The 26233-nt window shown below is 51.6% G+C and overlaps 10 protein-coding genes across 10 annotated transcripts; 6 read left to right on the top strand and 4 right to left on the bottom strand.

Annotated features, from left to right (window-relative positions):
- Positions 1–11: 11 nt before the first annotated feature.
- On the bottom strand, positions 12–2915 carry BX661DRAFT_206088 (uncharacterized protein). The gene has a single exon (XM_051538613.1). The coding sequence runs from the start codon at positions 2662–2664 to the stop codon at positions 169–171; it is 2496 nt and encodes an 831-aa protein (XP_051390724.1). The 5' UTR covers positions 2665–2915; the 3' UTR covers positions 12–168.
- Positions 2916–3351: 436 nt separating this feature from the next.
- Positions 3352–4411, top strand: BX661DRAFT_184179 (mitochondrial substrate carrier family protein ancA). Its single transcript, XM_051536417.1, has one exon. It carries the CDS (start codon positions 3416–3418, stop codon positions 4331–4333), a length of 918 nt encoding a protein of 305 aa, XP_051390723.1. The 5' UTR covers positions 3352–3415; the 3' UTR covers positions 4334–4411.
- Positions 4412–4472: 61 nt separating this feature from the next.
- Positions 4473–6246, top strand: BX661DRAFT_184178 (programmed cell death protein 2). Its single transcript, XM_051536416.1, has one exon. The coding sequence runs from the start codon at positions 4567–4569 to the stop codon at positions 6106–6108; it is 1542 nt and encodes a 513-aa protein (XP_051390722.1). The 5' UTR covers positions 4473–4566; the 3' UTR covers positions 6109–6246.
- A 194-nt stretch (positions 6247–6440) lies between these two features.
- Positions 6441–7430, top strand: BX661DRAFT_144117 (nucleotide-diphospho-sugar transferase; the record flags this gene model as incomplete). Its single annotated transcript, XM_051533033.1, has 1 exon — positions 6441–7430. The coding sequence occupies one exon, from the start codon at positions 6441–6443 to the stop codon at positions 7428–7430; it is 990 nt and encodes a 329-aa protein (XP_051390721.1).
- A 141-nt stretch (positions 7431–7571) lies between these two features.
- BX661DRAFT_35011 (HD phosphohydrolase domain-containing protein) lies at positions 7572–9266 on the top strand. The gene has a single exon (XM_051539098.1). It carries the CDS (start codon positions 7712–7714, stop codon positions 9224–9226), a length of 1515 nt encoding a protein of 504 aa, XP_051390720.1. The 5' UTR covers positions 7572–7711; the 3' UTR covers positions 9227–9266.
- A 34-nt stretch (positions 9267–9300) lies between these two features.
- BX661DRAFT_184176 (translocation protein Sec62-domain-containing protein) lies at positions 9301–10396 on the bottom strand. The gene has a single exon (XM_051536415.1). It carries the CDS (start codon positions 10123–10125, stop codon positions 9400–9402), a length of 726 nt encoding a protein of 241 aa, XP_051390719.1. The 5' UTR covers positions 10126–10396; the 3' UTR covers positions 9301–9399.
- A 1301-nt stretch (positions 10397–11697) lies between these two features.
- BX661DRAFT_34997 (TEA/ATTS domain family-domain-containing protein) lies at positions 11698–12887 on the top strand. Its single transcript, XM_051539097.1, has 2 exons — positions 11698–12091; positions 12235–12887. Exons 1-2 carry the CDS (start codon positions 11965–11967, stop codon positions 12651–12653), a joined length of 546 nt encoding a protein of 181 aa, XP_051390718.1. The 5' UTR covers positions 11698–11964; the 3' UTR covers positions 12654–12887.
- Positions 12888–14561: 1674 nt separating this feature from the next.
- On the top strand, positions 14562–19631 carry BX661DRAFT_184172 (clasp N terminal-domain-containing protein). Its single transcript, XM_051536414.1, has 10 exons — positions 14562–15107; positions 15270–16537; positions 16588–17142; positions 17177–17296; positions 17377–17501; positions 17539–18563; positions 18590–18696; positions 18738–18995; positions 19084–19452; positions 19534–19631. Exons 1-10 carry the CDS (start codon positions 14985–14987, stop codon positions 19559–19561), a joined length of 3978 nt encoding a protein of 1325 aa, XP_051390717.1. The 5' UTR covers positions 14562–14984; the 3' UTR covers positions 19562–19631.
- Positions 19632–21099: 1468 nt separating this feature from the next.
- BX661DRAFT_184170 (armadillo-type protein) lies at positions 21100–23804 on the bottom strand (the record flags this gene model as incomplete). Its single annotated transcript, XM_051536413.1, is given in 6 exon segments — positions 21100–21198; positions 21219–22633; positions 22649–22688; positions 22701–22754; positions 23104–23208; positions 23393–23804. Coding segments are annotated over 6 exon segments (1812 nt in total), but the record flags the coding sequence as incomplete, so codon positions are not given.
- Positions 23805–23809: 5 nt separating this feature from the next.
- Positions 23810–25945, bottom strand: BX661DRAFT_184168 (uncharacterized protein). Its single transcript, XM_051536412.1, is given in 3 exon segments — positions 23810–24069; positions 24105–24934; positions 24952–25945. The coding sequence occupies 2 exon segments, from the start codon at positions 25616–25618 to the stop codon at positions 24132–24134; spliced, it is 1470 nt and encodes a 489-aa protein (XP_051390715.1). The 5' UTR covers positions 25619–25945; the 3' UTR covers positions 23810–24069; positions 24105–24131.
- Between the last annotated feature and the right edge of the window lie 288 nt (positions 25946–26233).

Genomic DNA, 26233 nt, shown 5'->3' with positions numbered 1-26233 from the left:
TTTACATCTATGTCTATGTATATTTGGATTGAAAATATAATAAAATGCAATGATACCAAAATTTGTTACGCACAGAGCGTTTATCGAATGGCATAGCCATGCAAACGCATGACCTGAACATGGTTGTTTGTGTGCTAAAAACCTGCCAAGCTTGGAGCTGGCGTCGCTTTAGCCAACATAGAACAAAACCTGCTTGCCCTTTGACTTGTTGCGTGGCTGCCTGCGATCTCCAGAGCCCTGCTGCGACGAGCTGGCACTCGATTGCTCATCCGATGCACTCCAGGCAGAGGAGGCGTTAGGATTGAGTGGCGCTATTTTGACTCTGGCCACCGAGGGGGGTGGGAGGTCGGGGAACAGAGAGCTTTCGGCTCTTGGGGGTTTTGCAGCTCTCTGGGATCCACTGCCACCAGAAGTATTTGCAGTCTGTATAAATTTGCCCGTGTATGAGTTGTGGCTGGGGCTAGCCAGCGAAGGGCTGATATTCATTCTGGATACCATTGGATTGATGGACGGCGTGCTCGAGCTTGATCCCAACGATGGGAATGTCGTAGACGATAGCGGCGCAGTTGAGGACGCGCGCTTAGACTCATATACCGAAACTTCGGCTCTGGAGCGAGGCGAAGACGCTGTAGGTGATGTTGTTGAGGCCTGTGTAGGCTTGGTCCATCCAGCACGGCTTGCACCGCCACCACCGCTGCTGCCAGCCGCTTGTTTAATGACCAAAACGCGCGCAGTAGAGCCATTTGCCGACAAGCCCCCCGATTTCGTGCCGGAGCCAGTCAACGGAGTGAGCGCAGGGAACTGCTGCTGTTTTATGCGGTGCTCGCCTAAGGCCTTCAGCAGCCTTTCCTTCTGATTTGCTTCTGGAAGAAGGCTGGACACAGCCTTTACTGTCTTTTGGATCATCTCCTTGGCGTTCCTTCCGGGGACAGTCAGGAACAGAAGCCAGCAGTTTTGGACATAGTCCTCGGCAGAAACCTGGTTGTTCTTGTACTGCGTCGTCAGCTGGCGGAAACGCGAAACAGGCTGATCGCGGTGACTGAGGTATGCGGAGACACGCTGCAGCAGCTCTTGGTGAGAGGCTATGGTCTCCTCGCTGATCGCAGTGATGGTAGGGTCTCTTGCCCTGCCTCCTGCTGACTCGGACAACCGGCCAAACGCTGTCGGTGCGCGATTGCGCATGGAGCCGGAGTCAGTTCCCAGAGTGGGCCAGAGCGTGCTGGCTTCTGGCTCTGGCTCAGGTGACGTGGGCCTGGAGACTGGCGCCGACATAATGCGGCTATAGCTGTTAGACACTGGCTGCAACTGTGTCCGCGTCTGCGTCTGCGCCTGCGCCTGGGGCTGGATCTCGGAAACATGGCCAAATCCACTGGGCCGTTGGCGACCGGAAATGCTGACGCCGGTGGCGTCAGGCCCGTTTACGGCCATTGCGCTGGGGCCGCGCTGCTCTGTGTTCTGCCGCGACTTGTTTTTGTTCCTGCTGCCGCTGCCAGAGGCAACGCCAGAGTTAGAACTTTGCCCAAAGCCGCTGGCATTTGCGTTGCTGCCGCTGCTGCCGCCCTGCTGCGTGGACGTCTGGAAGTTGACGTTGATGTGTTTCGCGTCACGCCGCGCCCTTTGGCCGACAATGGATCTACTGTGTTCCTCCAGATCATGGCTCTGCAGGTCAATGTCGTTCTCAAAAACAACAAACTTCTTCTCGAGGCATTCAGGCTTTTTGCAAGGGAAGTGGTCGCGGTTAAAGTGCTCTTCCAGCGTGTTGTAGTTGGCAAAGTACACATGTCTGCCAACGCCACTGCGCGTGCAAATAAAACACTGCTCGTGCTTCTTGCGACAGTGCTCAAAAAGCTGGTCGTTGTCGTAAAAGGCGATGTGGCAGAACTGGCATTCTGGATGGCCAGTAAACCCGATCCCGTCGCCACGGGCAAAGTGGATTCGCAGCTGCGCCTTTGTAAACAGCCTGTGCTCGTGGGCAAACGCCATTTTGTTCTTCAGGCACAAATCGCAGAACTGCATCACGTGTTTCTTGCGCGTGTGGTCCTTGAGGCCCCTCCATCCTTCTGCGTCGGCGTACTCGCACTGGGTGTGCGGGCAGTTGAACTGCAGTGTGTGCATAGTATCATCGTACGCCTCTTTGCAATCGAATTTGATGCCCAAGCTTTTGTCAATGTATGGCAGCGGCGCCTTTAGCAGCTCTTCGTACGGAGTCTCGACTTCCCGCGTGTAAACAACCGACTCGAGCTCAGTTTTGCAGTACGGGCAGGCCTTAGACTTGAACAGTGCGCGAAGGCGGAGGTTGCATAGGGAGCAGGTCCGGTGGCCGCACTCTCCCACAGCATAATATTTCACATTATCTGCGCAAATGAAACAGACGACCTCATCGCTGTTATCCTCAGCTTGCTTCTCGTTGGCCTTGCTGGGCGCTTCAGCTTTCAAGCGCGCATCAGACCCTGTGCTGTTGATGCGGGACCTGTTGGAGTCGCCATTTTGGCCATTTGCTGTGCCTTGGCGCGGATGGAACGACGGCGCGGTTTTGTTGATACGCCCACGCCCCGACTGTCTGGCACGTGGAGAGTTTGTTCGAGCCTGGGCATTGTTCTCGCTGTCTCTAGCCGGAGAATTGTTAGATTTCGCATTGTGCGCGGGTCCTTCGGGGGTCGACATTGCTTGGTGGAGCGGCGGTGGGCGGTGAACGGGCAGCGGCGGAAAAAAAATACTGTTGGTGTTATAAAAATGGATAGGGTATAGCAGAGCCAAAGTTCTAAAAAGAGAGAAAAATAGCTGTTGTTTTTTGTTTTTTGTTTTTTATTTAGGTTTTGGTGATCAGCGAGATAAATGACAAATGGGAAGCTCGGTTGAAAGAAAAAACAAAGTTGAATTGAGGCAACTTAAAAATGCCAATGGGCTCTTTTTTTATCGCTGAACTTTGCTTAGCTAAAAAGGGCCGCAGTCTTTGTGGCAACTTTGCATGGTATATGGTATGCCTTTTTTCTTCTGTGATTGTGGCCGCAAGCAAGCAGAGAAAATGCCCAAACATTCCGACCAGCATCACTGTTCTCCGAATGGAGCCGCGGCTCAGTTGCGCACCTCCGCTACCCACCTGCCAGTCACAAAGATAGAAGAAACCAAAAAAAACAGTCGCAGGGACAGGCAGGTGCTGAAAAAAACATTTTTGCAATACCGTGAGATCCCAATAAAAATGTTGGGGGTGATCAAATCACAGAATTAGTGACTGCTGCCTGAGTGTTATCAGCTTGCAACTAAAATTTTTTGATGTTTTGCTTTTCCGAAAAACGAGAGCACATAAGATTGGGGTGAAGAATGTTTTCACCCTTTTTCTTTTTTCCTTTCCACTTTATCTTGCACTATTTTCACGATTATATAAATCTTTCTTTAGGAAAAGCTTCAGGACAAAATGGCCGATACCAAGAACTCTAACAGCCAGGTGCTTGGCTTTGTTGCCGACCTCGCCGCCGGTGGCATCTCCGCTGGTGTCTCCAAGACCATTGTTGCCCCCATTGAGCGCGTCAAGCTGCTGCTCCAGGTCCAGGCCTCGTCTGACCAGATCACCGCTGACAAGCGCTACAAGGGCATCATGGACGCCTTCCGCCGTATCCCCGCCGAGCAGGGTGTTGGCTCGTTCTGGCGCGGTAACATGTCGAACGTCATCCGCTACTTCCCCACGCAGGCGCTCAACTTTGCCTTCAAGGACAAGTACAAGGCTATGTTCCCCAAGTACAGCCCCAAGACCGACTTCTGGAAGTTCTTCGGTGCCAACATGGCGTCGGGCGGTATGGCTGGTGCCACCTCCCTGATGTTTGTCTACCCCCTTGACTTTGCGCGTACCCGCATGGCCGTCGATATCGGCACTGGCGCCAACCGCCAGTTCACCGGTCTCGGTAACTGCATCTCCACTATCTACAAGAAGGACGGCATGGGCGGTCTGTACCAGGGCTTCGGCATGTCCGTTGTTGGTATCATTGTCTACCGTGCCGCTTACTTCGGTGGTTACGATACCCTCAAGCAGGTTGTCTTCGGCAACAACAAGAACCCCAACTTCTTTGCCTCGTGGTTGGTTGCCCAGACCGTCACTGTTGTCGCTGGTCTTATCTCCTACCCCTTCGATACCATCCGTCGTCGCCTCATGATGCAGTCTGGCCGTGCCGTCAAGCTGTACACTGGCCCCGTTGACTGCCTGCGCAAGCTGTACGCTGAGGCCGGCATCAAGGTCTTCTTCCACGGTGGTCTCTCCAACATCATCCGCGGTACCGGTGGTGCTCTGGTTCTTGTCTTCTACGACAAGCTCCAGGAGTGGATGGGTCTCAAGAAGTAAGCGAACTTTTAGCCATACCATTTTTTTAAAGTTTGAAAATTTTTTGTTTAAATATTCTGCTTGAAAATTCACATAAAAATTATTTGTTTGCTGAAAGGAAAATACATGCTTGAGAAAATGCTTTTTCTTTTTTTCCGTTCAAAATTTTTCCAACTTTTTCCAACTTTTTCGTGGCTCTTGAATTTAATTGTACTTGACGCGGTCAGACTCAAATACGATCTTGAAACATCAACATGAAGAGCCAGCAGACTGAAACTAAGGCCCAGGCAGCCATGATGCTTGGCTACTCGGACGGACCCATGGAGGCAGCCGATGACAGCAATCCGTTTGCGTGCAAGCTGGGTGGACGGCCACTGTGGTTAGACTCAACATCTGCAATCCCGGACTGGTCAGCAGCCATGTGTGGACACTGCGGCAGCAGCATGATCATGCTAGTGCAGGCATACGTGCCGCTGAACGACTCCGCGTACGACCGAGTGATCTACGTGTGGGCCTGCAACCAGCGCGCGTGCACAGGCAAGACCGGGGCGGCCAAGGCGGTGCGCGGTCATTTGCTCAACAAAGAGTATGCGCTAAAGCTGGTTAAGCGCCAGCGCGACACATCGGCCAAGAAGAAGGAAAAGTTGGTGCTGGCAGCAGCAGCGACAAAACCTGCGCCTGCCGCGAAGCTCGACTTTGGCAGTGTCTGGCGCACGGGTGGATTTGGGTCAGCAGGATCTGAAACAAGTGCATTTGGCAGCTCGTCAGAGTCGTCGCTGTTCTCAGGACCGCTTTTTGGAGGTCAAGCATCACAGTCTGACTTGTTGAGCTTCTCTTTCATGGGCAAAGCCGAGAAACAGCCGGCGTCAAACAAGCAAACAGAGACAGCAGAGACAACGGAAGAGCCGGACGAACTGGGCGAAGTATTGGATACACAGCTCGAGCAGCTGGCCATTTCGTCCGAGCCAGATGAACAGGTGAAGCGGGTCGAATGGCCAGAGACGGCTGCTCACGTGCCGGCACAGTATCTAGAGTTTGACAACGAGAAGCTGAGTGACAGGAAGATCGAAGAGCGATACAGGGCCGAGATTGAGCAGGCCATGGAGCTGGCCGCAGAATCAGCCTGCTCGCGGGGTAAGAAGGCAGCAGCATCAGCAGCTGCTGCTGGCGGCGGCGGCGGCGACGAGTGGTCAGACGAAAAATACGAGCGCTCAGCGCAGCCAAAGGGCACCGACGCAGGCTTTGAACGGTTTGTATGCGTAACATCTCAGAATCCCGAACAAGTGATGCGCTACCAATTTTGCGGTGAGCCGCTGCTGTACACCAAGCAAGACGCAGTCGCTCAGCAGCTGGGTATCCAGGCTGATGATGCCAACGATAGCGATGAGAGCGATGGTGATGTGGATGACGGGGATGCCGTAGACTTGGTGCCGAGGCTGCGCCGGCGTGGGTACTCGGCAGAGAATCTGCCTCGCTGCGAGCACTGTGGAGGGCGGCGGGTGTTTGAGTGCCAGCTGATGCCAGCGCTTCTTTTAGTATTGCCGCTGGCTGCGCACGCTAAGCCTTGGACTGGTGGCAATGGCGGCGCGCGGCTAGTCGGTGGGCAGCTGCTGCATACCGTTGACCTGGGCTTGGAGTTTGGCACGCTTCTGGTGTTTGTTTGTGAGAACGACTGCCACGGCGGTCGCACCGGTACCGGATACCTTGGCAAGAGTGCCGCGTCTATGGACCGATACGTCCCAGCCGCATACTACGAGGAACTTGTCCTTGTGCAGCTGGAAAACCACCAGTATTGAGCCACGGCTGGCCGTGAGTACCCCCGTGCCCTGACCCATCAGCAGCGCACGCACTCCCAGCGCTCACACAGTTAAGACAATTAAAATACAAGCTCGATTTGACAAGTGCCACACGACTTTTTGTCTTTTCAACTCCTTCATTATTTTTCCTGCTGCGTATTTTTGTGTGTAGCGTCTGTCTCTTCGTGAAATAAATGACATTTAAATTCGCAGCGCTCAATCTGTTTATAGGCCTGCTGCTGGCCCTGCTCATGCGGCAGTCTGGCAACATGTCTGCATTGGCACCAACCCTCGCACATCGCGCTGTGACAGCCGACAGCATCGATGCAGACATGTACTTGCCGCACGTGGCCAAACCAGTGCGTGCAGCGTTTGTCGTGCTCGTGCGCAATTCGGAGCTCGTTGGAATGAAGAAAGCAATGCGGCAAATAGAGGACCGCTTCAACGGCAAGTTCAACTACCCATATGTGTTTTTGAACGACGTGCCCTTTACCGATGAGTTCAAGGCTGAAACGACAGCAATGACCAAGGCTAACGTCACATTCGGCGAGGTGCCGCAGGAGCACTGGTCGTACCCAGAGTGGATCAACCAGACATATGCGGGCGAGTGTCGACAGCAGATGCAGGAACAGGGTGTGTTCTACGCGCTGAGCGAGAGCTACCGTCACATGTGCCGCTTCAACAGCGGCTTCTTTTTCCGGCACCCGCTGCTCGACGATATTGACTACTACTGGCGCATTGAGCCCGACGTCGAGTATTCATGCGATATTGACTATGACCCCTTTTTGCTTATGCAGCGCAAGGGCATCAAGTACGGCTACACGATCGCGCTGCACGAGTACCCAGAGACCATCCCGACGCTGTGGGACACGGCCAAGGCCTTTGTGAAGAGCAATCCTGGTTTCGTGCGCCACCTCGCCGGCTACTCGTGGCTATCGAACGACGGTGGCGAGACATACAATGGCTGCCACTTTTGGTCCAACTTTGAGATCGGGTCACTTGCGTTCTTCCGTTCTCCCGAGTACCTGGCCTACTTTGACTATTTGGACCGCGCCGGCGGCTTCTTCTACGAGCGCTGGGGTGATGCACCTGTGCATGCGATTGCGGCCGCGCTGATGTTGCAGAAGGAAGAAGTGCACTGGTTTGAAGACATTGGCTACTACCACAACCCGTGGTCTAACTGCCCGTTGAGCCCAGAATCGCGTTTGCGCTGTCATTGCGATCCCACCAAAAGCGCTGTCCACCACTACTGGGCATCGTGTACCCAGAAATGGCTGGCACTGCCTGATAATAACACGACTCTTCTGGCAGGCGTCGAATAACAACGTTTAACAGGTTTGATGCTGTGATGCTGATGTTTTGGCAAACCTCCTTCATCTTTAAACGTGGTCATCATCAACAGGGGTTCTTTGATAAATATATACCTCCGCATTTTCATTTTCATTTTCACACACACATGCATGCATACGTATATATATATATGTAATTTTGCGTGGGTGTCTTGTGGTGGTCTCAGCTGTCTCATTTAATTTACTTATCTTTTGCTTTCACTTTTCACTTTTCGCTTTCATTTCCCCTTTTCCTTTATAATATCTTACGAGCAATGAGTGCACAACAGCATCTATTACGTAGAAACTTCTCCCAGCACAGCGACCTTGACTTTGGTGCGGCCAGCAACCTGGACAGGACCAAGTACATTAACGACCCCATCCACGGCTACATCAACCTGAGTGAAACTGCACTGCAATTCATAGACACTCCGCAGTTCCAGCGCTTGCGGTACCTGAAGCAGCTCGGCACATCGTACCACGTCTTTCCCGGAGCCAGCCATAATCGATTCGAGCATTGCATCGGCACGTCTTACTTGGCTGGCAAAGTGGTCCAGGGGTTTGCGCAACACCAGCCGGAGCTGGAGATCAACGAGCGCGATATTCGCTGTGTCACGCTAGCCGGCCTTTGCCATGATCTGGGACACGGCCCCTTCAGCCACGTCTTTGACAACGCGTTCATCCCGCGCGTGTGCCCCGATGTTGTGTGGTCGCACGAGAAGGGCTCCGAGATGATGCTGCACCACACCATCGACGAAAACAACATTGACATTGACGAGTCCGACATTTCATTTATCAAGCAGCTGATTATAGGATCTACTGCGCGTGTTCCCGGCGAAAAGATGTTTCTCTTTGACATTGTGGCTAACAAACGCAATGGCGTTGACGTGGACAAGTTTGACTACATTCAGCGAGACTGCTACAACGTGGGCGTCAAGAGCAGCTATGACTTTTCGCGGCTGATGCTTAACTCGCGTGTCATTGACGACGAGATCTGCTACAACCACAAGGAGACATACAATTTAACTGAAATGTTCCACACCCGCTACAGCTTGCACAAGCGCCTATACAGCCACCACGCTGCCAAGGCCATCTCGCTTATGATTGTGGATGCCATGATAATCGCCAACCCTGTCCTCAAGATATCAGACGCCATTCGCGACCCCCGGCTGTACCAGGATCTCACTGACGATATATTGCGCGACATCGAGCGCTCTCGCGACCCAGAGCTCCAGCCGGCCCGCAACATTATCTCGCGCATCCATACTCGTGATCTGTACAAATTTGTCGACGAGTTTATCCTCCCGGCAGACCTCGACTCGTTAGCCAACAGCAACAACATAAATGAGGCCGCCATTGTTGGACTGCGCGCCGATGGCGACGACTTTGTCGAGCGGGACGTGCTGATAAACTTTTGCCGCATCCACTACGGCATGCACAAGGAGAACCCAGTCGACCACGTCGGCTTTTACTCAAAGTACAACGTTTTCGAGAAGCTGTCCATTTCCAGTGAGTTTATCAGCATGTGCGCCCCGCAAAAGTACGAAGAATGCATTGTGCGCATCTTCACCCGCACGCCCAGCAAGCGCAAGCAGATTCAAAGGGCGTCGCGCAAACTGATGGCCAACTTCAGCCAGCGCATTAGGAGCGTCAACTCGTCCAACTCGCCGGTACGTGCAGCCGTGTCGCCGTCAAACATCAAGCCCAACGTCGGACTGACACTGCCCGACAATATGGCTGATTTCTCGACCAAGAAGTGCTGTCTCGATTTTACCAAGCATAAGTGCTGATCACCCCTCTCCTCGAGTTCCAATGAACTGGTAGTATTATGATTCATTGATTTTGATTTTGTTTGATGCGGACATATTGATATTTAGAAATCTTTGCAAAAAAGAATATAAAATACTCAAAACCCCATGTTGCAGTAGCAATAGTATTTGACCTCAGCTCATGCACATGGCACCTAGTCAATCTTCTTTTGATCGACCCCGGGTCCTGAATCTGCAGCATTTCCAGATGGGCCCGGTCCGCCTGCCTTCCCGCTCAAAACAGCATCCTTTGGAACTTCCCAACCGTATAACGGAACAAAGCTCTCGAAGAATCCCACGTCCTCAAAAAGATTGGGGAATATCCACAGGCCCTGCGGTGCGGCGACAAGCGATATGATGTAGACGATTAGGCGCACAATGGCAGTGGCAAACAGCAGGCCAATGAGTCCAAGCGCCAACATGGACAGGTACCAAGTGCCATTCCGCAGCACCGACGGCCACAGCGGGAACATGACTCCAGCCAGGACGACGGCTACAACACCGATTCCGCCAAGAATGACAAACATCTGCGACCCCTCGTACAGCCAGGCGTAATAAGCCTCTTCTTCGTAATTCTGCATTGGGTTTACGCGCAGCTGCCGAGATCCATCGCCGACTCTGTCACAGCGCACAATGAGCTGGAAGTCGAGCAGCTCCTGTACCCAATCGATTGCCTCCTCTTGCGACGACACCTTGGGATTCTTGCCGTCCTCTGCTTTGGTCAGCGCGTTGACCGCGCTCTTTCCTTTAAAAAACTGCACACGGCGCCCATTGAGCACACCCTCGCGTGCACGCAGCCCGGATTTCGAAGGGTTGTAAAGATATCCCGCAAAGCTCATAAGCTCCTTTGAGGGGCTCTCGGTGACTGTGTTATCTGCCATTTTTGCTCCGCTAGTTTGTTAAAATGTTGTAAAAGGGAATGGTATGAGGCGCTCAACAAATTAATGTCGAAAAGGTAATTTGTCTGTGCGTATGTTTGTATGTATGCGTGTGCGTGTGTGTGGGAGAAAATGTTAACCAAGACAAGTTTTATTAGAGTAAATGTAAATGTCAGAACAAGGGTCGTCTACTAAAGTGAACAATTAAAAATAAATCAGATGCAAACAAAAAATATAAAAATGAAATGAGCTTGGCAGCTTTTTTTTGGTGGGGGTTTTAATTTTCTCCAAGCGATGAACAATTGAAAACGATATAATAATATGCACCGCGTGAAAAGAATCGACCGATACATCAGCCAATGGTCATCACCCAGCAAATTGCGCTTAAAAATACAAACTGCAGTTCGAGCTGCATGATTTTATCCACCGCGGCTCAGGGTCCACAGATGTCACATGATCATATTTTGAACAGAGAAGACATGTAGATCACAAACCGTGCAGGGTGCTAAAACTTTACAGGCCAAAACCGATATATTTGGCATGGCTGCCAAGTCCACTTTGACACGTTTGCCCTACTCTAATCTGGGGTTTGGAAAACGTTGTTGATCTGCCTACTGTCTCGTCATATAGTGTTATGAAATATGCAAACGTTTTGCACTGGCCGATAGCATTCTTTCTTCTCCCAAGCTCACACACTTGAGAATTCCTGAATGCTTGTGGTTTTCCAATTGGATGACTGCTACAGAAGTAACATTTTATTGCAGTTTTCACACCCCCAACTTGTCCTATTATCATTTGCAATCCAGGGACTGCTTTGACATAATTACGCAACTCTCGGCGTTGTCCATGCGGGGAGCGAGTTTTATTTATCAAAAATTGCTGGCGCATTCGTCAACACCAAACTGCTTTGCAGTTGTCATCGCGCAGTAGTATTTCCCAAGGCACGCTTTTCAGGGTGCAGGTTCGCGAAATCCTTAAATTATTAGAATTGCGCGCATCTCAAAGAATAACATAAACACTAACAGCCAACACGCTTACCGCTAAAGAAGGAAAATAATGTAAACGATCTTTTGTTCGCGTGGCGATTTACTACTCTTAATTTTCATATATACGAGCATTGCCGCCTTGCAAAAAAAACTATGCTGTTTTCCTTGTCGTGTGCTGTATTTCCTCCTCTTATTTTTCCTCTTCCTCCCTCCCCTTTCCTCCTTACGCCGTCTGATATTTCCCGGCTATACTTTTTATTTTCAATATTTAGTATATCTACCTTTTTAATTTTAATGTACTTTTTACGTGTAGAGATTTAATTACCACTCCATTATTGTCCGCCATTCGACTTCCCCTTTCTTACCTCTAGCTTATTATTATAATCACGATACCATCGATCACACAATTAGATATTTAAAGATTCTTTAGTTTTAGCTCGCAATTCTCTATAACTTTCTTATTTCTTCCTCGTTAACTCATTAACTCGCTCTCTCACGACAAGTTCCAACACGCTTCACATTTTGGCATTTTACCCGTATTGAAATTGTCCGCCGATCAAAATACACAGACATATAATCACATTTGGCCCTTTCAATAACTTCCATAGTCATATCGCCATTACGATTTAGTGAGCAGTCCACAATTTGTAGCCGCTATCTGTGTCTGACTCGATTGCAGCTAGTATCTCTAAATTATCTTTATACCCATTCGTTTAAACCTATACAGCACACATTCAGTATTACCATATTATTAAACTCACGCCCAGCCACAATCCACAATATCCCTCCCTCTATACAAGCGCGTATCTCGACACCTTCATACTCTATATTACAAAAAAACATTACAATTTACTCAATGGACGCAAAAACTGTGCGTGCACTGTTGGCCGATCTAGACGTCGAGAGTTATCACTCGGCCACAGTTGAAGTGCTAACTGACGAAGAGGTCTGGCCGCCAGAGATCGAGGACTCGTTTTTAAAAGGTAAATATCGCAATGTCGCTTCCTGCCACAGTTAAAATGCGCGCGTACATGCTATTATCAACATCAAATAAATTAAAAAATTCACACATTAAGATAACCTGCATATTTATAATATTATCCGGCTTGCCTACTTGTTTCTATAGCGGCACATCTATTTGCAACAGTCGGCCAGCGGAAGTACCAACTCGATCCAAAGATGCCAAACTCCCGTACCACCGAGCTTTCTGGTAGGAACGACATTATCTCGCGGTACATTTTCATGATGACCGGCAGATTCCGCGCCCGCAAGCAGGTGTCTTCTCATATCCAGGTATGGGCGCACTGCAAGCGGGCTCCTAGCAGCCATAACATGAATCTGACACGTTCTTGGAATTGCAGACGCTGTTCAGGGAGCACTACACAAGAACATCCACTGGGTTCCAGGGCTCGACAAAGAAGAAGTCCGGCGAGTAGTGTCCACCAGCAACGTCGACGCGCTCAAAAAGCTTTCTCCCAATGGCAGCTGCTCGCTTGGAATCGGCAACGGCGCTGTCCGGCAGCTGTCACTAAACGTCCCATTTAATGAGCGCAAGCATGCTCTCCCAAGCCCCCTGAGCAACCGTCCAAGCGGGCCAGAAGAGTGGTTTCAGAGCTGCCACACTCATCGCTGGATTCACTGGTCAGCGGCAGCACCGGATTTTCTCCGCAGCCATTCGGTGGAAACACAGAGCTGCCCCTGTGGGCGTCCGCCAGCCATGAGCAAGCTTTTGAGCAGCTGCCCTTGCTATCTGGCTCACATTTGACTCCGCACTCGATGCTCCAGCCACAGACGCCGGTGAGCATGTGCGGGTCAATGCTCATGCCGCCCACATTCAGCATAGGCCTGAGTCCGTCCCATCCTCACCACATGTATAACTTTCCACCCGGGCTAGTTCCAACGAGTGCGTCTGGTCCCAGTTTGACGGTGGCAGACATAGCAGCGCTGGCCAGTCTTGAAGACTCATTTGGCAGCCCAATGATCTATCCCTCAGAGTGCATTCCCACTATGAGCACACCAATGTCGGGCTCGTTTGTAACTGGAATTCCGGGTGGAATGTTTCTGTAAACTCGAACATTGCGCTGCCAGGGTCGCCGGGGAGCATGTCGGCATTTGCCACAGCTGTCAACACTGACAATTCAAGCCACTATCTCAACCAACCGTTCAGCATTGCGCAGATTGATCCGTCGACTGCAGCCGTGCTTTCTGCAGACAGCAGCCAGGATTTTGCCCATGTATTTGGCAAGTATTACGATGACGTAAGTAATGCCAGCAGCTCCAATTTGCAATTTTTAGCCAGCGAGCACACAGGCATAGATATTTCCTCTGCATTTGCTGTTGACGACCACACATTGCCATGGGCCAGAGCACTGGCTCACTCGAGCAGCAGGATCACCAATTTTGAAAGCACGGGCGTCAGCGCTGCAGCGGTTGATTCAATTGCACACATCTCGCACTTATCTCAGTCAGACAATGGTTCTGCATTAGAATATTCAGAGACAAAGCCGGTGCTGGTATTGTTGCCCAAAGACTACGCTCCCCCAGTTGCACAGCCACTGGCAACTTCTGAATCCGGAGCAGCGCAGTTTGAAACAAAGACGGCCAAGTCGAAGACTAAGTCAAAGCCCAAGCCCAAAATCAAGCCGAGCCCAAGGACGCGCTAAAAGCAGCACAGTCTTCTCAGCCACTGGTTTGCCCAGGCGCTCGTATTATGCTGCGTTGGACACCACAAGTGCGGCTTCTCGGATGTTGATGCTTATGCTGATGCTGCTGCTGCTGCTGCTGTGAGTGCAAAGCATAAAAGTGGCGACGGATACCGCGAGTTTTTCAAATACATCCAAAGCAACCCGTCAAGTGCACAAAGCATGTACTCTGTAGGGCAAGATAGGATACAACTACCGCAGGATATGGCAGCAGCCCGCCGCCGCAGCCGTCATTGCTGCAGTTACATGGCATGCCGATGTCAATGCCGGTGCCAATGGACTCGCATTATGCCGTCGCTTGTTCTGCCGCTGACGCCATTGCTGTCGAGACCACCGAAGCGGTTTACCCCTATACACTGCCAACAGACATTGGCTGCAGCGAAGGCTCGGTTGTCGACTGGATAAACAGCCTGCGAGGCATGTTGGAGGCCAACGGAATCGACCCCAGCCTGCTTCCAGAAGACGGAAGCAGTAATACATTGGCATTCCCAAGTGGCGAATTTGGGGGCAGCAGTATCAGTGGCAGCATTGATATTGGCAGCGACAGCTTGTTTTCCATGCTTTACAACTACTTGGCTCATCAAGCTAAAGGCCGCTACTGCACGCAGGTGCTCATATTTTCTATAAGCGGTTATGCAGAATTCAATTAATGTTTAATTTTAATTAATTAATTGCAATCTTAAGCCAAAAAAGTCCTAAAAGGGACCCTTCCAGCTATTTTCTTTGCCGCCTTTGGCTTACACATATTTCCTTCTTCCAACCAACTTGTTTTTTATTTTTAACGTCTTAATTTTTATCTGCCTTTGCATTTTGCGTTATTATATTTTCTATACACCACTGCGCCCTTTTTTATACCCAAAGACACGGCCACTAGAAAGAGCACGCTACCATACGTCTGGGTGGTAATATTAAACTATATTTGCCCAAACCAAGGACGGGAAATATACGCAAGAACGATAATTGAGTGCGCAAAGCAGCAGCCACTGCATTCCCAGTAATTCAAACACTATTTTCAAAGTAGAAGCAGCACGAACAACGTCACTATACGGGTTTTTGGTCACCTCATACAAGACGCACGCTTCCCACGCTCCACGCTCCCCCGGCGCATAGACGTGCCACTGCATTACTACTCCTATTATTAAACACTCACTCGCACGCTTTCGCACATACCTAAATGTCCGAGACATTGGACCAGCTGCACCGCTCACTGCAAAACATCCAGACACTCAGCCTGGATAAGAAGGTTGCAGTGCTCGAGCGACTACAGGAATGCCTGGCGCAAGGGACAACAGGGTCGGTGAGTAAACTAAGATGCCCACACACTTTTCTTTCAGTCGCACTCCTATTCTACGCGCTTGCTGATGCATCTGCAGAGCCAACATGAATTGTCGCAACAAAATCACTAATATTTGTACCATGTTTCTGCGTATTATGTGCCTTTGCATTCCCAGTGCTGTAGACCAAAGCTGTTGAGGGGATTTTCGCCATTCTTGCACCCATCCTCGGGTCGTCGCAGGTCATTGCGTGCCAGGCGGCACTTGCGTGTATCCAGCCCCTCGTTGAGCTCATCACGCGCGACTCCAATTTGCAGGCCACAAAGGCGCTGCTTCATTTTATTTTGCCTCAGTTACTCGATAGGCTTGGCGATGGACGGCTGGCCGTGCGCGCATTGACACTCACGACGCTCACATCAATGTGGCTTGAACTGAACAGCATGCAAAGTCGCAAGTCATCCTTGGATCAGCCGCCGTCGCCGACGCGGTCCAGCAGCTCCAGTTACAGCATGCTTGGCAGCTCACTTCCCAAATTCACTACGCCATTTAAATCGCGGATCACCAAACCTCGCGTGCCATCCTCGCCATTGTCCCAATGGAATGCGGCTGCCACCTTTGAGCGCGATGTGCAGACGCAGGGCTTCGAGCACAAGATATGGCGCGTGCGAGAGATGGCTCTTGAGTGGCTTCACTGCTGCGTTGAAGAGCACCCCCACTTTCCGGCATCCCACTACATTAGCTGCGCCTTTGGGTTGTTAGACGATACCCAGGAAGCCGTGCGATTTTCTAGCAAGCGGGCGCTGAACATGATCTATCACTCGCGGCCAGAGCTCCAGGGCGAGATTATTGCGCGTGTGCGGGTATTGGAGCACCAGCGCCCCACATTAATGTCTGCAATCACTGATCCCAAGGGCGAGCTGGCTACAATGGCTGCGTCACCGTATGGAGGCATGCGTAGCGGGTCGCGTCTGGGAAATGTGCATATCTCCCGTCCGGGATCGCGACTTTCGAGTTCACGCATGGACTCGCGCGTTCCTCCGCCGCTCCCATCACAGCCGGTGCCGCCATTGCCTCCACCATCGCAGTTTTCAGCCAATGGCGCGTTCCGAACCAGCAACTACCGCAGCATGTCCCAACAAGGACTTCGTCCCGGATCGAGTATTGGGAATACTGGGTCGCTCTCGCCCGTACGGCCTAGTCAGCAGAATAATCAACACAATCAACAGCAGCCCTATCACAACTTGTCCTTGCAGCATGGTCTGGTGGGTCCATCATCTGTGGGTGCCAATGCAGGATCGTATTCGCCCTCGTACCCGTATTCAACCCCGAGCCCGCCGCCCATGCAGACGCCAAACGCCATGTCAGCTGCGACTAACCGGTGTCCATCGAGCATGCTCAACCCGCGCCGGCCCTTGCGGAGGCAGCCGTCACTAGCCCAGCTTTCTGAGATTTTGTGCCGTGCCCAAATGTGCCGGCCGACGTCAAGGTGCATAATGTCTTTAGTAAACAAGGCCTGTCATCAGAATTTGCCCTTAACGCGGGCTTTTTTGCTGGGCGCGAGTCTGAGGACAACTGGGTGCAGCGCGAGCGAGCCACCACTTTGTATCGCGGGATTGTGTGGGGAAACGCAGCAATCGAATTCCACGAAGACCTGGTTGCCAACCTGAAGGAGCACCTACATGAAATACTCAAGGCGGTCAGTAGCCTGAGGACCTCGATGTCATTATGCGCCATGCGCTTGTGCGAGGACATTGCAATGCGACTAGGGCCTCACGCCGCTGCCATGTTTGATCCTATTTCAGATGCGCTGCTCAAACAGTGTTCCCAGACCAAGCGGATTGGCGCTCAAAAGGCAGCAAAGTCGCTTGAGGTGGTCTTCCAGCATTTTCCGCTGCGTGCAAAGGCCGTCGACTCCCTGCGCCAGCGAATGTCCGACAAGAGCGCAGTGCTCAGGTCGGTGATGGTCACCACCTGTATTAGCATTCTAGCCAGCCATGAGAAGAATCTCGAATCGTCAGACCGCCGCACTGTCGAGATCATGACAACGATGGGGAGATCGTCAAGCTCGGCGTGACTGATGCGCAGCCAGCAGTAGAGAGTCATCGCGGGAGCTGTTTTGGGAACTGCACAATGTATCAGAAATCCACGGGAAAAAGCTACTGTCCTCGTTCCCAGATAGCACTCGCACCATGCTGCTGCGCGACAAGGCCAAGTATGTGCGCGAGGACAATCCAACCACCCGCGCAATATAATCCAAGACGATCGGCCAATTTCAGCTGCCGCTGTGCTTAGGACCCCTTCCAACTCGAGCGCGCGGCAGTCTGGGATGCGTCCCAGCTTCAATAGCATGCGAGGGTCGCCTACTCCCAACCCGATGATTTCGCTTGCTTCGGCCGCGGCCCACAATGCCTTCCCGCGTCAGCGCGTCCTAGTTTCTCTAGCGATGCTGACGAGGCGATGGATACGGCCAGCCGTCGGATCTCCGACAGTCGATGGTGCTTGATGAGAGAAGAACTCCGAAAATAGTTGACCAGATTGCTGTTGCTGACAAAAACACCGACGGGAGCAATGATGTGCAGATGGATGAGGGTGAAGATGAGGATGATTCATTCGTGTTTGGGGGGCCCAGCATCCAAAGTCACCAGTACGTTCGCAGACGCGTCCATGGGCTCAGGACACCCGTGCAGGCGCGCATGTCCTTGGGGCTAATCGACTTTAACCAAGTAGATATGGGAACCTCGCTTCTCGAGATGGACACACCGCCTCGAGACCCGCTCATAACCGCCAACCTGGACGCGGGTACCAATGCAGGTGTGGACGCGGGTGTGAGCGCAGATTCTGGCACTGGTGCCAGTGCAAATATGGACATGGGTATGGATATGGACATGGACATGGACATGGACATAGAAACGGATACAGACGACGCAAGGACTATCGTGGCAGCTGGAGAGACAGATGTTGCAGCAGAGGTGGTTAGTCGTATGACGCCCGTTGGCCAAGCTGCAAGTGACTCTCAGTTTGACAACCAAGAGGCGGTGCAGACCACTGCTCAAATGTCTGTTGTTGGACTCATGGATCACAACGTTGTACCACTTAGCTTCATCCAAGCGCTGACGGTGGCGCCAAACACAGGACACGCCTCTAGCCAGTACAGCACGCCGCAGCCAGCAAGGACTCCAGCTGTCGATTTCATGCGCATGGACGAACACGGCAATGAAATGCACTCGACGGACATGGCAGAACACGTCGCATCGCGCCAGTCTAGCGACTCAGGCTTAGCAGAGACAGCACACGGTCACTTTTTGACTCCAGAGCGGACACCGCTGATGACCCCGTCGCCTCAAAATGAGTACCGAAATTCCAGCGCCGCTTTAATTGCGGCGTATGCCAATCAGACAGCCACTCCGCGCACGCAAACAGCAAGATACTGGTATGGCCCTGTGGATCCGGTGATGTCTGTCACAATGCCTCGGCCGACTGTGGCCCATCACCAGTGCCAGCAGAGACTCCGCTGCGGCTGAACAAAATTGACATGTATCTGAAGCGCCTTACCGAAAACTGCGACGTTGATGAGTCTATTTTTCGCAGCCTGGCGCGGTTTGCCAAAGAAGGGTCAGGGAACTCGTGGGTTGGGACGGAAGCCGGAGGGTCAGGCTATCTGGACCGCTTCTACGGGCGTGCCTGGGCTGGCTGCAGAACCCTACTGAAACCCGCAACACTGTGTTCGTGAAGGATAGCTGCTTCGATGTCTTGCGTGTGCTGGTGCACCGCAAGTCGCAGTACTTTACTTTGGATACAGCCAGGCTGCTGCTGCTCGAGGTGGTGCGCAACCGGTTTGTAGACTCGACAATTCTCAGCGGAACCGCAGAAGACGCCTACTACGATATGACAACCCAACTCGATGCAGACCTGTGCTTCGAGTTGGCCGAGGATTTTTCCAGCGGGCACCCCTGCCATCACTGGCGCAGGATAACAGCGTCTCTCGTTCGGGATACGCAGTTTGCTGGAACCTCAGGTCCAAACGCTGCCCAGCATGGACCCCATGGGCGTGTTTAAAATGGACAACGCGCTGGCTGTGGTCTTTGAGTTTGTCGCCGAGGTGGTAAAACGGCTGTCGTCGCCAGAGATGATCAACACACAGGAGCTGGACAAGTTTATACCGTACTCGACAGCTTGCGTCAACCACCCGCGGAACCAGGTGCGCAATGCGGCGTTGGCGCCAATCGCCGCGGTGCACAAGAAGCTCGGCGGTGCAGATACTGAGCTGGAAGAGCTGCTGCTGCGTGCCAACGCCAGGCAGCTGGCCGCATCGACTAACCCGCTGGCCAAATACATTGGGAAATACATCGCCCAGAGATGCGCAGGCTTGTATGGATATACTGCTCAAAACCTCAGGACAAGTAACCCTCTTTTTGAGAGTTTGGGATAAAGCGCCTCCATTTCAATTAGGTTGTTGCCCGACCCTGTCTTTCGCTGAGGTTAGCGAATGTAACTTCAAAGAACAAATAAATAATATAATTTTTATTCATTTCTCATATCAAGGTGGCGCGGCTATTACTGCCTGACTTCTCGATTGAATATACAAAGGTAAAGTTACATTTCGTAATCATTGGTTTCTCAATAAGGTCGAGAGAAGTCAGCATTACCCATTAGCTTCGCTTGCTGATTACTCAGACAGCTAATCAAGAATGTGTTCAAACAGCCTTGTGGGAATAAGTGAGGCGTTAACCACCAGAATACGGAAAAATATGTGGGGAAATAAAATTGGTTACTGAGACGTATCCTCAATTATGTGCATATTTGTCCCAGTCATCTTTTGTCCCTGATCGCGTGAACCGAGCAGGAATCTCCAATCCCTCGCCGAAGCAGTTGAAGATGTGCATATGTTGAAGGCTGCAGCAATATCTTTGTTCCAAATGCGCCGTCTGATTTCAGGGACTATTTCTTCTGTTGGCTGCGTATCCAGTTTTTTTGGATAATCACCCTGCCCCTTGAACCGTTGACGCCCTCGCGGTCACTACAAATGGTGCTTTTTCGTTTTTTTTTCGACTGCGCCCCCCTTGGCCCAATTGAAAGCATTATCATGCACCTATTTTTGTTTTAATGCGCAGAGCCGCATAGCAGGTTTGAATCAATAAATACACGTTCAGATACCTCCCAGACCCGTTTTGTTCAGCATGCGGGTTAGAAAAAGCAAATTTGTGGTTAACTTGCTGAACAAAGCTGTTAAAAAGGCTTAATAATAATCAAAAAAGAAAACGTGAGTGGGATATATATGAGAAAGCTCTGCTTACGCCGACGCCCGCTTGACCATCTCGCGGGCCCAGCGAGACACTTCGCGAATCGAAGAGCCGCGCGGGTTGGCGCGGCCTTCCTTGATCAGGTCCTGAATCCAATCGGCACGCACGTAGTCGCGAATTCCACCATTAGCAAACGCATCTGCCAGATCACCCAGCAGGCCAATCATCGCCTTAGTGACATCCTCGGACCTTGTCTGGTCAGAGTACACAACATTCATAAAGTTCAGGATGTTTTGGACTTGAGGCAAGATAAGCTGGGCCTTGCCGTCGGACTTGAGGCCCTGGACAATGCCAACAAATGCCTCAAATATGCCGACGCGCAGCTGGTTGTTGTAGTCAATGGTGTCGTAGTCGCTGGCCTGGGTGTTGGCGCTCAGGTTGCACGCCGACATAAGCACGCCGAAGGAGACCTCAAGGTAGCTCTCGAAGCGACCGCCAATTGCTAGTGCAATGTCACCAAAGCAGGACAGGATTCCGGGCTTGACGTCGCGGTGGAGCACGTCCGACTCGAGGTCCTGCAGCAAGATGGTCATGAACTGGTCGCAGTACTGCGCCGCGTCCCGGCCCAGGCTGCGGCAGATGTCACCGATCAGGCCAACCGAAATTGAGCAGAGCTGGTACTCCTCGTGGTTATGTAGGGCGGTGTAGAGGAAAGGTGCAAATGTCTCGAGGTAGCGAGAGAAGTCGCTCTCGAGCGCTGTGATCAGGCCCCGACCAGCAGGAAGGAGTCCTCGGCAACAACCGACATCTTGCTGCTGGTGTTGAGAAGCTGCAGCACGCTGGTCATAATGCGATCGGCGATCTCTGAGACTGTCTGCCCAGGGTGCGAGTGACATTGGTTAGCACGTTGAGCAGGTTTGACTGTAGCTCGCTCAGAGCCACGCGGTCGTCAGTGCCGACAACCTGGCTGGCATTGGCAATGGTGGTGTCGAGCCTGTCTAGGATGGCAAGACCAAGCTTTGCGATGGTCGGGAACGTGTCCTTGGTTCCAGTGCTCGCAAGCGTCGCCATAGTCTCATAGGCTGATGTGCGCGAGTTGTTCTCATTGACGTTGGTCTCAGTGCTGCGCATGAGGGTCGAAATAATGCCCTCAAAGTACTGGGACAAAGGGTAAGTCACAGCATCGTTGCCGCCGAGCTGCTCGGTCAAGTTCATAATTGCCCAGCAGCAGTTGGCCACAATGCGCGGGTTATCCTCGAGGCCCGCGACCAGGGCGCTGATAAGGTTGTGCAAGTGCACGTCGAGCTGAATGCAGTCAATCAGCACGTCGCACACGCGACCAAGGGTCCACGCGGCCGAGTCCTTGACCTGCAGGACCTGGTCCTTGACCATCTCGATCAGCACGGGAAGTGCTTGCGATACCAGCGGGGTGAGCACATTGGGGTCTGGACCCTCGAGAATCGATCCGAAGGACATGACTGCGGCTTCGCGACAGTGCCAGTCAGGGCTCCGGATGTTCTGCTCAACAAAGGGAATGACAGGCGCAACAATGTCGTTGCCGATGGTCTGGGCGAGCAGCGACAGGCAGGTGGCGGCGGCCATGGACACGTTCCACTCATCCTCGTCGGCATCCTCATCCTGCTTGGTCAGGAGGAAGAGCAAGGTGGGCAGGACTTGGGGCAGGGCGGTCTTGGCAAATTGGAAGTTGGTGCGGTCAAAGGGCCGGCCGCTTTCGTTGGCATCCTCTTCTTCAAGTTGTAGCTCGATCTCCTCGTCGCAAACGGTCGACCAGAACTCAATCGCCTGCAAGGAGATCTTCTCCTCCTCATGGTTCATGCCCATGGCGGTCAGACCGTACAGCGCCTTTTCCATGTAAAAGCCCATCTTGTCGTAGTAGAGCTGCATTATGCGGACCAGGCACTCGAAGGCAGCGGCCTTGACGTTGGTGCTGGGGCTCTGGGTGGCCTCGCAGACCGTCTGCATAATCACGTTGCGCTCGCCCTCGTTCTCAAAGTTTTGGCGCACAAACTCGAGCGAGTTGTACAGGGCTGTAATGGCAGCGTAGCGGACATCCTGGCTGGGCTCTTCAGCGTTGGCACCCTGGATGACAGCAGTGAGAATTGTGTTGCTCTGAGTGGCCAAAATCTCGGGATCAATAGTCTCGCAGATAAAACCAATGGTCTGCAGGCTCGAAATCTTCAGATTGGTGTTGGGAGTCGAAATATTCTGCAACAGCGTGTTGACGACATCGGTCCACTGGCCCTGGGGGAGTTCGATGGCAGTGATGGCAGCGATTGTCTGTGCCGCAGCTGTCGTGGCCTGACGATTTTCTGAGCCCAAGGTGATCAGAGTTCCCTGCTTGATCTGGCTACGGACGGCCTCGTCAATCTGGAGCCATCTCTGGGCATGCTGCATCTGGCGTGTCTCATCCTAAGAGTGGTTGCAAGGGGAAAAACATGGCCAGCAAGATTAAATATAGGTGCAAAAGAAAAACTCAGAGACACATAGGCTGCGAGTTGGTGTTTTGTGTTTTCTTTATTGTATTCATGACCAGCAACGATCATGCAAAAAAACAGAAACCAATCCATCACGCACTCGCCACATACATCATGGGTGCAGACGGCAACAGTGGCGAGTAGCAGTGCCCACACATTTTTTAGCAAGGGCGCTGCTGCATGCAAGTAAAGTGTAACAAACATAAAGCGCAATGAATGGCCCTTTATTGCCCAAAATAAAAATGCGGTGAAATTCCAAAATAAAAAGTTGCTTTGTTACGTACCTTTGCGGAAAGTGAATTCTTCAGCGCGATACCAGCGGCCGAGCGGATGGGTGCTTGACCAGCCTCGTTGGCGAGCTCCTGGGTCAGTGAGAGCAAATACTGGACCTACACAAAACAAATAGAGGTAAAGAATGAGCCAGCCGGAATTCAGTTATAAATGCAAGCAGTACGGTGAAAATGCACATTGTTAAAAAACCAGTTGACATTGCATTTTTGGATTTTCATAATCAACAGCAAATGCAAAAGTAAAAAACAATGTGCAACGGAATTTGCCGAATGTGAAGCTTACAAAGTTCTCGCTCTCGGCGCTCTCCAGAGCGTGGGTGGCTTGCTCGCGAATGCGGGCATCCGGCGAAAGAGTGCCGCCAAGAATGTCAGAAAAATTCATTTTTCTTCTGTTGTATCGGGGGGAATCAGCAAGTTTTGCTTGGAATGTGGTTTATTTTTTGTTTCTACTTGGATTTTATTCGTGCCTGTCAAGCAAATTGGTGCTGTCGAGAGAATAGCGTAATAATGAACGACAACAATAAAAAGAAAAGAATGCGGAGTTGATTTGTGTTTCCGATTTGTGGTGCGCTTGGGGCAAATAAATAATTGAATTTGGCGAATTCTGCAAAAAAGAAAATATATAAAAGTGTTGAAAATATGGTTGGGAAAAAAACCAGAGAAAACTGAATTCACATTCAGCTTGTTGACTGACCACGGCTTTTTTGTTGTAGCAGCCACAGCGAGAGAGCTACTATAAGCTGCTTCCTTTTGGGCCTTTTGTAAAAAAAAATTTGCGCGCCAATTTATAGAAAGCGTGCACGCGTGATGGAGGCCCAAAACGATTTTCTACGCTACGCTGCGGGGAAGGAAAGATTGCTGCGGCTCGATTCAGCTCGAATCGAAGCAAACTTTGGCACTGCAATTTGCATGGATGGACGGTCGTGCCTGCTGCGGAGAAGCAAAGCAAAGCAAAGCAAAGCAAAGCAAAGCAAAGCAAAGCAAAGCAAAGAAAAGTAAATATTCCTTATATATTGTTTGAACTATTTCCAGACTTTGGGCGATGTCATGAGCTCCTTGTAAGATTCCTCGACACAGCGCTTGATCTCGGCGTATGAGACAACCAAGCACGACTTTTCATCGCGGGACATGAGCATGACCTTTTCGGTCGATCCTGCGTCGAGCTTGTTGAGATTACCAATCACGTGAGCCATGTCTGTCACGGGCCTGCCGTTTTCGTTGACCAGGTGGAACACGTAGTCGCGGAAGAGCTTGATGAGGTATCGGTCGCCAGTCTCTGACCACTCGGGGTCCATGCTGTTGTCCGCTCGCTCGGTGACAAAGTTCATTTTGCACATCAGCCGCGCCAGCCGCCCGTTGGACATCTCCAGCCTGATGTTGCTGTGAAGCAAGTCGGCCTCACGGCGCACGGCATCGAGCTCGGCAAACACCCGCGATCCGGCCAGGCGCAGAATGTCGTCGATGGCAATCACCGGGGTCAGGCGGCCGTTGAGATAGCTAAGCAGCTCTTTAAAGTCAGTTGAAAAGCTGACGCCCGGAATCAACACCGGCGCCTGCCCTGCTATGCTGACAATGTTTTCGGGATTCACGCCCAGGATAACGTTAAGAATCTGACCAATCGCGTGCAGGTCGCCCTGCTGGGAGGCGTCAATGTTGACTCTGTCTCGTAGCGACAGCACGTCAGCCAGCCCGCACGTGTTAAGATAGATCCTGTTAGCTGGGGAGAGAATGACGGTCGACACCGACAATGTGTGCACGGCCAGACCAGCGGAATGCACGGCCCTCAGTGCCGAAGTCAGCTGCAGGACAATGCTCCAGAGGAAGGCTCGGACACCAACGTACGGCTATCGACAACTTTGACCTTCAAAGATGATGCTAGCGGCTTGTAGTCGCGCACAATAATCAGCGAGCTGTCGCCAAACGCGCGAGTGGTAAAGGCCTCATGTACTTGAGCGATGCTTGGATTCTGCACCAGTTTCCATTTGTCAACTTCGCCGAGAGCTGCTTGGTTTGCCGCATGCGCGCTGGTTATGCGGTGCAGAGTGTAGTGGCGGCCGTCAACAATGGACTGTGCCTTCATTGCTTGCACCTTGATGGACCCCGAGGCATCAAAGATATCGACTGTCTCGAGCGGGCTCAGCGAGTGGTATTTGTGAATTTGAAATGGCAGACCCGATTCCACCACTTCATTTTCTGTATGTAGCTCCGTGACTAGTAGCCTCCGAAGGTTCTCGTCAATTGCAAAGTGTCCGATCGGCTTCATAAATGTCGTCTGGCTGGTGCCCTGTGGCAGCGTCATGACAAAGTCGTCCTCGACGCCCATACTGTTCCTGTCGCTGCTGCTTGCGGCGGCTGGGCTGTCGTCCAAGGATGCCTTTGTGAATGCAGTCGTGAGCTGTGTTGCGACCTGGCCAACCTTTTTGGGAAGTGTCTGACCAGTCCGTTGTGCATCCTGCTGCTGCTGCTTCTGATGCCGAGGAGTGAATGCGGGTGCGATCTTCAATGGCATACTGTTTCCAGGGCCAATTTTGGACTGCGATCCGGGTGACAAGAGCCCAACAATACTCTGCTGCGTTTTGGCTGGCGATGGCTGAAAAGCTGGCGACGACGCCCTGAGCTTTGTCGGTGTCTGCGCCCTCAATGCTGGCGACTGGGGCTTCTACATATAAAAACCACCCCACCCAAAAAATGGATTTGCGCAGCGAATGCTTCAGTAATAATTAAAATTGCAGTGCCCAAAAGAGCTCGACAAACCATTCAAAGAATTCAAAGCGAGTTCATGCTTTGCTTACATCGACCGGACCGAGGATATCTGCGCCGCTGCCGCCTTGGGCTGTTCGTTGCTGATATTTTTCTTGGACATGTCCTATCGGTGTGTGTTGGAGTAATGAGGAGCAGGCTGTTGATGAGTCCGGTGCTTTCTCGGTGGTAAAATCTGAGAAATTTTAAAAATATAATAATTTGTGAGAGCAATTAAATGCAAATTACAATTGATTTCTTTTCGTGAAGCTAAAAGTTAGAAAGAGACGGACGGCGCGAAGCTTGACTAGTTTTGATGAGAGAAAACAGATCCATTGGGCGAGATATAAAACAAGTAAAGACAAAACCAAAGCTGATGAATAAG

This window comes from Kickxella alabastrina (assembly GCF_025024165.1).
Source record: "Kickxella alabastrina strain RSA 675 chromosome Unknown BX661scaffold_15, whole genome shotgun sequence".
NCBI classification, from domain to species: domain Eukaryota; kingdom Fungi; phylum Kickxellomycota; class Kickxellomycetes; order Kickxellales; family Kickxellaceae; genus Kickxella; species Kickxella alabastrina.
This window is presented reverse-complemented; position numbering and strand designations above follow the sequence as displayed.